Source organism: Lampetra fluviatilis, chromosome 31 (genome assembly GCF_964198595.1).
Source record: "Lampetra fluviatilis chromosome 31, kcLamFluv1.1, whole genome shotgun sequence".
In the NCBI taxonomy this organism is placed as follows: Eukaryota; Metazoa; Chordata; class Hyperoartia; order Petromyzontiformes; family Petromyzontidae; genus Lampetra; species Lampetra fluviatilis.
The window spans coordinates 1,854,455-1,866,499 of NC_136305.1; the positions used below are offsets into that span (position 1 = coordinate 1,854,455).

Below are 12,045 nucleotides of genomic sequence, written 5' to 3' on the forward strand. Positions count from 1 at the left end.
TATTCATTAATGCCGGAGGAATGCGATGAGCCAACAAGCTCCTTTGCACGGATTCCCAGGATGTTACGTGTTCGCACGCCTGCCAATCGGCGCAGGGAACCACGTGCGTCCGTGCACCGCGTTGGCGAGCGGAACTTGGCCTACAGTCGTAATCATTCAGGAGAGTGCGGGGCCGGCTTTAAAAAAAAGAAAACCGGTGGGACAAAAAAAAGGCATGCCTTTTATGGGAAAAGCTGTTTGATTTTGAACGAGCAAATCAGGTATTTTAATTATAAACACGTGTACTCCTAGCCCACCGCTCATAGGCCTCTTGGAGCGAAGGTTATTTATTTAATTATAAACTGACGTTCATGGAAAATGGCCAAAATGTGTGTGCAGGGCGCTGGCGTACGATCGCAGGCTGTTGTTGATGCATGCCCTTCCAGTGTCCTTCACGTCCACGTATTTGCAGTGGGTGACTTTTTTGGTAATTACAATTTTGTATTTTACCAGGGAAGGCCCACTGAGCTATGCAGCTCTTTTTCAGAAGCCACCTGGCCACAAATGACAGCTCAACGAAGTGGCTTATCACGTGGTAATGTATAGCACCCAAATACTCTGAATGCACATTTCTAAATGTGGAGGGAAAAACTGGAGGACCCGGTGAAAAATCCACGCAACCACGGGGGGAGAGAGCCGTGCAAACTCCAAATATACAGGCATCGGGGTCGGGATGCAACCCGCGACCTCCTGTATACCGGGCGAGGTAGTTAACATCTCGGCATTGTAATGCTCTATCATGCAGCCGCACGGCGGCGCTGGAATTGTTAGCTCCTCATCTGAGTAATCTGACGCAAGGCCACAGTGATGACATAACGTTTACATGAATCAAATGCGTGCACAAAAATCTGCATCTGCGCATTACGTATGAGCACCAGACACGATTAACTTGTTATTGATATGGCTTCATTTCCAAAATAACATTTTTGGCGACTGTATTTCGAAATCATTTACAGTACAGTATTTCAAATCGGTGACTTGGAAGCATGGTGGGTGCTTCAGAAGGAAGTTCCATGATTGAGACTTAAATTTAATCTTGTCGGCTTTGCAGTGCGTTGTGCTAACCACTGCGTGACTGCCACATTCCCACAGAAGTAGTCGACAAATCTACTGCCATGTAAGAACTTGCCCTCTTACATCCTGCACACGTCCCGGGTTTATTCCAAACCTCCAAAGTTTCTATCCTGATCCTGTGATCAAGTTTCTTTCCCAGAACTTCTACATGTTGTTGTATACAGTACGTTAAAAAGACAATTTATACGTATCTCGATATCGGTAAATGAATGAATAACCTTCGCTGACCTTCACACCAGATCCCAAGAAGACGATCACCACTTCGTCTTTTGCAAGAGAAAAAGGGACGCTGAACCATTCGATGCACGCGTAGCTTTGTAGATACGGTTGTCATAAACATTGAGATCGGTTCTTGTCATCTCTCTTGGGTCTTGCTGACGATGGCGGATGTGGTTGGACACGAATAACTGCTTCTCGCGTATTTTATCACAGCAAAATTGATTTTTCACATGGCCGGATAAAAACCTATGATAATCCGATAATGAAAGTGTAGTTAGATAAAAACATTTTTCCAAACATCCATTTCACCACGTGAAATAAAATAACATTTATGTTCAACAGTCGAAGGGTCTTCCGGATCAAATGTTTTACAGCAGAATTTATTTAAGCAGGCAAACCTAAGGCTGATTTGTGACTTTGTTGAATCTCATCAGCAGTTTCAGGCCTGCTGCCGATCGCCGGATGCTAGAGGCAAGGGCTCGCCACAAATATCGCGCAGCCCATGGAGGCGACTTGAGTTTAAGTCCCGGCCATGGATGGCATCGGTGACGTGTTTTATATCTGAACCTTCTCCTTCAGTCAGCCTGCGCGTCAGTTCAGAAATCTGTATCGACTTGCGTGGTGAAATTCGGTCATGACCAACACGGTGTAGAGAGGCCTTCATCCAGCAGTGGATTGACAAAGGGCTGGCGATGTTATTCGTGGGCAATGTGGAACATCTGGGTCATTGGAGCAGATATACAGAGGAGCAATTTGTCTGGTCACCTCTTTATAAATGCTCCTTCTGTGATTCAACGTTGATGATAGAACCACAACACTGATTTTTGTTTGTTCATAACATTGATACCAAAAGAATTCAACAGAAATTTGCAGAAACTGCATATTCAGTTTGAATATTCATGCATTTCACAATTCGAAACGTGTAGGGTGTTAATGCGACCCGAGTGCAGTTTAGATGAACTCTTTTAATTATGCTTGGATAAGGAACCTTGCATATAAACTTGAACATGCCATGAAATGTCATGATTTCAATTCCCTATCGACTCCATGTCCCCCTTGCGTCCCTCTGTCAGCCAGAATTTGCCAAATCTATTCCTAGCTTGCAACTCGGCACATCAGAGGAATGGGGAGAACGTAAAGAGAGTTCTAGAACCCCATAAATTTAGCAAGATGAAAAACTCGCGGTTTTTAACCGAGGTCAAAGGTCACAAGCCATACATAGGTCATCATCAACACCAATCGGTCCCAGGTTCCGTCTGTTTAGCGATGAGTCTTGACTCGAGTCTGTGCGACCAAAATTACTCGCGTGGCGTGACTGACTAACGGACAGACAACATAACGTTCATCATCACGTCGTTTTCAATTGTGTGACACGATGTGTACCTTCGCGACTACACAACAGTGGCTGAGTCCGTCGTATGCCCACTGCCATCTCCTGCAAAACTAAGGTTTGGAGAGAGCAGGCATGTGCCTGGATTGGATAACGATTTCTAAGCAGTATGGAAGCTAATGATGCAGCTGTCAGGGAAAAGCTTTAACACGTTTGCAAAGTCTTTTGTTGTTGTTGCTGCTCTGGCTGATCTCAACATTTTGTGCAACCCTTTGATCACTTTCACCGATTTTCAAGAGTAGAGTACGGCTCTGGTAGCCACCCAAGCGGTTACTCAAGGTGTGTACACAATGGATCACCTTCCCGTCACTTTACAGATGGAACAGATCCATAGCCGTCAACCCATACGGTTTACCCCGTATTCTTGCACAGGGAAATTGAGTTTTCAGGTCCATACGGCGTACAGCCGTTTCAATACGGGCAAACACATTTTAGTTTCGTAACATAATTTTTGTTTATTTATTTGTGTTTCTCCCTTGTGATGGGACTTTGTAGGATGAACGTTGAGATTTATAAGGAGCACGGGGTGACCAATAAGGTCTGCATTGGTCTGTAATAAGGTAGGGCGCTGATAAGGGGTTGACAGCTATGGAGATCTAACGCGCGCGCACGATGTTACATGCACGGCGTGTGCGGTAATGCACACACACAGACACGTGTGTGTGTGTGTGCGTGTGTGTGTGTGTGCGGTAACACACACACACACAGACACGTGTGTGTGTGTGTGCGTGTGTGTGTGTGTGCGGTAACACACACACACACACACAGACACGTGTGTGTGTGTGTGCGTGTGTGTGTGCGGTAACACACACACACACACACAGACACGTGTGTGTGTGCGTGTGTGTGTGTGTGCGGTAACACACACACACACACAGACACGTGTGTGTGTGTGCGTGTGTGTGTGTGTGCGGTAACACACACACACACACAGACACGTGTGTGTGTGTGTGCGTGTGTGTGTGTGCGGTAATGCACACACACACACAGACACGTGTGTGTGTGCGCTCTCGTGTAAACTCACCTCTCGGTCAAACTTGAGAAGTTTCTTGACGGCCACTTCTTTGTCCTGCGGCACCCAGATGGCTCGGTACACCGTGCCATAGCTGCCGCCGCCACACAGCTCTCCGATCTCAAGGTCCGAGAAGGGAATTCGAATCAGGGACGCGTTCGTGGACATCTTAGCATCCCTCCGCGCGCGGACACGAGGACGACTGAGACGGCCGTTCGGTCGTCGGCGACCTTCGAGCTCGCTCCGGGCGTTGTGTCGATGCCCACGCAGGCTTTGGTACGATCCAAATTGTTGAACCGGAGGCGTGGGGGGCGGCGGGGGTTGGTGGCTCACGACGTGATGGCACCAGAACGTGAAGACACACCAAAGTCCTTTTTTGGAGTCGTAAGAAAACAAATAGAAAAAAAACTGTAGTAATCTTGATGTTTGATCGATACACCTGCACTACGTACAGGAGGACGATATTTATAAGCCTAAATATATCTCGTTATTTCTGGATGGGGAGAAGAAAAAAACCCCATGAACAATCTCTAAGCTCCCTTTTTTAATGCGAGCTCCTCCTCCGTGTTGTGCTGTGGGTGCGGTGAGCCTCGCACTCGTGCGAGAGCTGGTGGAGCGATGAGCCCCCGAGACTGGTGAGGAAGAGGAGGTGAGGAAGAGGTGAGGAGGAGGACATGGGGCTGGAATCCTCACGGTGGCGTTGGGACCGCGAGCTCTGCGCCGCGCGTCTCTGGGATGGATGTTGCTCTGGGCTCGATGCTTCTCTGGGCTCGATGCTTCTGTGGGCTCGCTGCTGCTGCTGCTGCCTCTCCACTGGTTTCCTCGCGCTCCGCGGCTCCCGGTTTGTGGAGCCTCCACGCGAGAATTCGTGACGCCCGCCACCGCGGTGTAACAGTTTTGGAACGCGACTTATGCAAGCGCAGAGACACCGACCCACCCCCTCGCGTTACACCCACCCACCCCTATACACCCACCCACCCCTATACACCCACCCACCCCTATACACCCACCCACCCCTACCCACCCCTATACACCCACCCACCCCTACCCACCCCTATACACCCACCCCTATACACCCACCCACCCCTATACACCCACCCACCCCTACCCACCCCTATACACCCACCCACCCCTATACACCCACCCACCCCTACCCACCGCTACCCACCCACCCCTACCGTTACACCCACCCACCCCTACCGTTACACATGCACACACACGCACACATCCACCTCAATGTTACACACACGCACACATACACCACTCATGCCGTTATACACCCCCCCCCCCTCGTGTCATACATAGCAAAAATGTGCCCCCTTCCGTGACTCACACGCACGCACACACGTGTGCACCCGTCGTGCGCATGTGACTCGCACTGCGCAAACACGTGCTCAACATACCGTGCACACCACTAATCTACCTCGTCCATTGCACACACACACACAACATACACATACCTCGACCATCACATACACTCCTCTACCATCACACACACAACACACACTCCTTGACCATCACACACACACAACACACACACACTCCTCTACCATCACACACACAACACACACACCTCGACCATCACATGCACTGCACTACCATCACACACACACAACACACTTGCATTCACCTTCCGCTGTCATTGTACACAGTCCTAACACACGCGCATTCTTCAACGTGCGCACATGCAAACCACACAGGCACACACACACAGGCACACACACACACAGGCACACACACACACAGGCACACACACACAGGCACACACACACACAGGCACACACACACACACACAGGCACACACACACACAGACACACACACACAGGCACACACACACACACAGGCACACACACTAAACACACACTCAACTCTCCACCCATAAACAGCGGCACACGTACATATTCATACACCAAAGACAAAGACCCCCCGTGTAGCCTTAACAGACGATTGGGGCAAGTGCTGCGGCACGGCACGGCACACGAGGGGGTGGGTGGCCAGCACAACGCGCGGCCGCTTTTCCCTCTCTCGTGGCGATGTTTTCACACCGCAATAGGTACTCATTTGAGGCTGAGTCGACCTAGGCGAGGTCCAGAGCCGGTTCAGATAATCGCCGTGAGTAGGGAATCAAAACTCGGGTCGCCGGGTTCGTAGCGCAGCGCGTTAACCGCTACACTACCGCTCCCCGCTATTGATACACCACAACATCCACCGCTCTCACCCACCCACAGCTTTTGCAGCTGAACACAAAGCCCCATTGGTCTGGGCAAGTGATGTTTTTGCAGAGACGGATGTACGTATGTATGTATGCTTCACTTCTTTCGCACCGTACGTAGCCAACCGTGCTAATTGGAGATGCGGGGGAGGGACAACAAACCAAACACCAAAAACAGTTCTAAAGTTATGCATTTTCAATTTAGATTTAAAAGTGCACAGCTCGGAAGGAAGAGCGTTCCAGACGGCCACAGAAGCGCAGCTGAAAGCGAGCGATGCGGTGACCGTGTTTGTTGAAATTCCACGGTTTTTCATTCGATCCCTATAGTAATACAAATAAAAGCACTCTTTTTTTCTCTGGTAAATATCAATAACGTACCAATGGTGGGGTCTCAAGTGGGGGGGCTATCACCCCCATTCGTCCCCCCTTGGATCTGCCAAGGTGTCACTGAGCTGCTCCAATGGAGGCCCGCTAATGGATTGGATTTACAACTCGATTTTTAACTCCAGTCGGCGTGAGTTGTTCACAGTGGCATAGCGAACGAGGCAAGCAGAAGGGGGAACCTGCGTTGGGGGCAACATGCCCATGATTTTACGAGTTGCTTGAGCCGACAATTGCATTGTTATTATAATATGTGAAATAAAAATTAGTACGTCGATTTTTGCAGCAAATAATTCATTTTTGGCTTGAGCTACTCAACGAGGTGTCCACATTTGTCTCGTAAGACCATCCCTGACCCCCAACATAGCTGATATCCACACATATGGCTATGACGGGTTGTGGATGTGGTATGAGAGCACACATTTGACCAGAATATTTTTTGGCCTTGCCCAGAAATGAATTATGAATTGTAAACTGGAATGGTCACAGCTACAATCATTTTATTTGTATTTATTTTAAATTGTAACACATTTAACGATGCATTTCTGCGCAACCCAAATTCTGACGAGGAATTAAGGTCGGCCCAGGAAGAAAAACTGACTCCGCAAAAAGATTCGAGTTGGCTAAATATTTGGAAATACGCTGCCAGGACCAGCAACTCGGCTTTAATCTTGAGTTTTGTGGTTCATGGAAACTAGGTATAACACAGAGTAGGAATTCTATAAAGATGCAGATCCCCCGTGAAGCCTACATAGGATTTTGGGCAAGTACTGTCAGCGAGTAGCACCTCTGAAGGTCAGCACGGTGATGTGGCCAGTACCCAGCACCCAGCCGCCTTTGTCTCCCCAGTGGTGATATCTATTCTGCACCAGTTTCTCGTTTTTAAGGATGAGTCACCCTCGGGAATACTCGGCAACTGGTTCAGCAATTCGTCACTGATGTTCGCCGTGAATGGGAATCGAACTTAGGCCATCCGGTTAACGGTACAGTGCGCTAATCACTACACCACCGCTCCCCACAGACAACGATTCCCCGTATAGCCTTTAACAGACTGTAGGAGCAAGTGCAGCTAGCCCGCACCTAATGAAGGCCGGCACGGCACACGAGGGGTGTTGGGTGGCCAGCACCCGATAGGCAACCCACAAAGACAAAACACTCTGCCCGGTGCATTGAGTAATCCGGAGTTCACCCTACGAATGCACAAACCTCTATCCCCGTTGGGGTGGAGAGGGTGGGGGGAGGAGAACTTTCTCTCCGCGCCACCAGACGTGTAGCTCGCTCGTACGTGGCCATCTCTATATAAGCGCATGCTCTGTTCGCCGGACAAATGCACTTGCTGTGATATACGCTGACGCAGCGCAGTTGTGTATACACTCAGCACAGAGAGGCGAGCGCTGTTGACGTGAGTGTACTTTGTTTGGTCTCTGCTCCCCCCCCCCACAGCCGCGCCCGCCATGATCTCAACTGCGTCGCAGCCAATTCCTATAATCATCATCATCCACTGCTGGATGATGATCTCGCCAAGCCGCCACCGTCACCTCGCGATCACGCGATTGTAACGCTGCATCGAGCGCACGGGCTGACTTCGTTGCTCCATCTCTTCGGTGGGTGTCATCTCAGACGCATTCCATTCATTGGCTGCCACTTCATTTTTCATTTGTGACCAACTCCCACCGCACCTTCTAGCGACGGTGCCCTGCACGCCCCCCACTCGTCTTGCGGGGAGCCGCGGTGGCAAAATGTCACCTCTCTCGCCTGGGATACATGAGGTTGTGGGTTCGATCCTGACCCTGACGCCTGCTGTATATTTGGAGTTTGCATGTTCTCCGTATGGTCGCGTGGAATTTCCTCCGGGTCCTCTGATTTTTTTCCCCAACACGTTTAGAATCAGCACGCGTTTACAGCATTTGGTTGCTATACATTTCTACGTGATAAGCCACTTCGTTGGGCTATCATTTGTGGCCAGGTCGTTTCTGAAAAAGAGCTGTACAGCTCAGTGTGCCTGAACTGGTAAAATATAAATAGTTTCGTTGAATAGGATAGTTTATGCATTGGGCCTGCAAGAATGCTCCAACCCATGTGCTCCTCTTTCTGACTCTCAATTGAATTCCCTTGAGTGCACATCCGGGACAATTGGCGAAGCTAACAAGTACGCAGGCGGTGCAACTGCGCTGACCGCCATGGGCTGGAGGGACCCAAACGCCAAGCTACAAAGAGGGGGGGCATTGGACAGGCTGGGCTCATGCCAGCCACACTGGCAGTGCGTAAAGGAGATTTATGGGTGGACCTTTCCCGTCTTTATGGTTATGTCAGAGTGTTCAGTCTGCTTGCCAAGCATAGATGGCTTGGGCAGTATCGGGAATTGGTTTCAGACTGGCTCTCTCCACCTGATGAGGATTGCTTGTGTTGCGATCGAAACGTCGTGATTTGTTTTATTTTATTTCTACCTACGTGACTTTACCGAAAGAACCAAAGAGTAAGGCTTTCCCTGTAGTGGCGTTCGATAGCTCCTCTATTTCAGTGCGCGTTTTCCATGGGTATCATTTTTCTCCCCAGACGCCCAGCAACTCATTAGCGGAATGGTGCAAACATTCAAAGTAGGCCCCTTCTGAAGAAGGAGTTTACATTTCACCGAGAATTGCCTCGCTAAACAAATTGATACAACTAAGGAGCATTGCACATTCAGAATAAGCCTGGGCGCTGGGATTATGAAAAGGGAGGAAATTTGAGAGGGGGCCCCATTATTTTTTATTCCGTGCACCAGGGCCAATGCCAACTCTGCAACGCCGCTGCTACGGATCAACATCTGTGCTTACGCAGCATATAACGCAGGTTGATGTATTATCAGGCGTATTACGCACGCCGCTTCGCTATGCCATTTGCACCGGGAGTTGTTTGCTGGTGACGTGCTCCATCCCGAATTAACTCCACCAACCCCCACGAGTACGCAGAGCTAAAAGCTGACAATGATCTCACCTCTGTCTTGCAGTCACTCGCAGTTTTGGACAAAAAAAGTGTCAGGTACCGTCGTGACACTTCTGTCAACGGTCTCGGAGCAAAATTCTACAACAATTATTTATGATGCATCTAACACGATACAAACTAGGTCCGTGTGTATAAATGTACGTACACATATTTTTCCGGGAAGGTATATTCCCTTTGTACTAATTGTACCGTGTCATGAGAATAAACATACATTCAGAACTTTCCAGAACAGTGCATCATCCCACGTGTGAGAAAACAGCCTGTGGAATGAGACACCACAGAGCTACTTCTGAGATCCTTTCTTTTCTTAAACGCTAAGGGGCCCATGTACCCATGTGCCCTGCCACAGAGAAATTTATTTTGCATAACAAGCACACAACTGGGTTTAGTTTGCTTCGCAGAGCTGGAATTTTTCCAAATTAAGTGAAAAATACAATTATCATTGTTGTTTTCGATGTCATTGGTGACCGCGCTTAGACCATCAACTCTCTCCACTCGAGCCCGGTTTAATCCCAGGTGGCTGAAACTCAGACTTGAGCCCAGGATCTCAGCTGTGCTGACTCAGCGCTGTGACCCCTGACCCACCGGACCACATTTGCTCACGTGACCCTGTCGACCCCTGCTATGGTGGTCCATACATGGTGCGATGGTGACCTACATGTGCGTGTGTGGGGAGCGGTAGTGTCGTGGTTAGCGCGCTGCGCTACGAACTCGGTGACCCAACGCCGATTCCCACTCACGGCCAACAGCAGTGACGATTATCTGAACCGATCCTGGGCCTCCCCTAGGTCGACTCAGCCTCAAACGAGTACCTGGTGCGATGTGTAAATACAAAGGCGGCCGGGCGTGGCGCTGACCAACCACTCCCTGGTGTGCCGTGCCGGCCTTAATAGGTGCTCGCTAATAGCACTGCCCCAACAGTCTGTTAAAGCTATACGGGGGATCTTTGTATTTGTATATTAACCAGTGTTCGAGTGTGTTCATACATTAATATGTTAATCGGTGTGTGTAATCTAACGCATTGGATGTACGGATGGCGGATCACGTTCAGATTGAGCCGCTAGGATACACTCTCACCTGGGCACTCGAGGATCAGGCGGTGAGTGTTTTGGTTTACGGGGCAAGGATGTTTGTGTGGAATTTTGATTTGTGGGTTTCTCTGGGCACTCCCAATTCCCTCCCGAGTGGTGTTGGTACCGGACCACCACACGCACCGACCCAAAAGACACACGGAGAGCTTTACAGCGCAACTGCGAACACCTCCGCAGTCGTATTCCGAGGTCGCTGCGCCGCGGTGGCGAGCTGTTAACTACCTCGCCAGGTGTACAGGAGGTCGTGGGTTCGATCTCGACCCTGACGCCTGCTGTGTATTTGGAGTTTGCGTGTCTCTCTCTCTCATCATCATCACGGCGGCTAGGAGATGTTAACTACCTCGCTTGGTATGCAGGAGGTCGTGGGTTTGATCCCGATCCTGACGCCTGCTGTTGTGTATTTGGAGTTTGCGTGTCTCTCTCTCTCTCATCATCATCACGGCGGCTAGGAGATGTTAACTACCTCGCCAGGTGTACAGGAGGTCGTGGGTTTGATCCCGATCCTGACGCCTGCTGCTGCATATTTGGAGTTTGCATGTTTCTCTCTCCCCATGGTCACGTGGGTTTTTCTCCGGGTCCTCTGGTTTTGCCCTCCACATTTAGAAACGTGCTTTCAGAGTATTTGGCTACTATACATTTCTACGTGAAAAAACACTTCGTTGGGTTGTCATTTGTGGTCAGGTTGGTTTTGCAAAATATCTAAATGAAAAAAATAGTTTAGTTTTAGTTTAGATCCCTGAACAGAGAAAGAGTCTTGTGCCTCCAGTGAGGCTTTCCTCGGTAAACAATGATTATAATAATTATGACTATGGGCTACACTCATGTGTGTTTGAGCGCCCGAATGTTTACAATACATCTCTTTCGAACAGGAGGCAGGGAGATTTGGCCCAAATTTGGTGTCTCGGTGCCTGAAATGCCCCAGCCCCTCAAGGATGTTTGCGCTCGAGGTGGCTGGGTGGCTCAAGGCTGAGAAGAGCATCGAGCCACAAATGTTTAGATTTCTGGTTTAAGTCCAGGTTGTGGTCGCCCGTGATGTAATCAAGTTCTCTTATATAAAAAGTGAATACTACACTCACAACCCGGTTACCAACAATTATGGAAAACACGATCATGTTAAAAAAAATATTCCACTTAATTTCGTTTTTGCCTTTGAGCAAATCACATGAATCACACCCAATCTTGGAAGTTAAGCAGGACCGGGCCTCAATGGTGCTTGTGGGTGTGCAACCACGATGACCAAACGAGTGCTATCGACTGCTGCGTGGCTGTGTTCTTAGCAGAGGGCGGTGTGGGAAAAAATCATTGCTGTGCTCAAACATCAGTGCTTGCCACCTTCACCGGCCCGGACGGACCAGCACGGTGAAGTATGGTCAAATACCCCCCCCCCCACCCCCGTGTCCAATGTGGCGTGTGCAGGCCTTCATCCACCAGGCGTTAACAATACGGGGTGTAAATTAGTTTGGCTTTGGGCAGATTCTGAGTGACATGAAACGACCACATTTTACAAGGCGTATAAAAGGTCTGGCCCCAGTGTGCATTAAACGGCTTTTGGTAAGTGACTTCACAAGCAGAGTGCACATCCGCCAGCATACTGCATGGCAGAGAGCGCCTGTAAATTTGAATTTTTTTTTTACATCGTGT

At 49.4% G+C, this 12,045-nt stretch overlaps 2 protein-coding genes across 2 annotated transcripts in view; one reads left to right on the top strand and one right to left on the bottom strand.

Annotated features, from left to right (window-relative positions):
- The window catches only part of MAP3K20 (mitogen-activated protein kinase kinase kinase 20), a 38,346-nt gene extending 33,687 nt beyond the window's left edge, over positions 1-4,659 (bottom strand). Inside the window, exon 1 of the mRNA XM_078870835.1 lies at positions 3,747-4,659. Coding sequence (XP_078726961.1) covers positions 3,747-3,902 — 156 coding nt within the window. The 5' untranslated portion in view covers positions 3,903-4,659. The remainder of the gene's footprint in view (positions 1-3,746) is intronic.
- A 3,252-nt stretch (positions 4,660-7,911) lies between these two features.
- Positions 7,912-12,045, top strand: part of LOC144943431 (cyclic AMP-responsive element-binding protein 1-like) — a 36,506-nt gene continuing 32,372 nt past the window's right edge. Inside the window, exon 1 of the mRNA XM_078870840.1 lies at positions 7,912-7,932. The gene's annotated coding sequence lies outside the window, so the exon portion shown is untranslated. The remainder of the gene's footprint in view (positions 7,933-12,045) is intronic.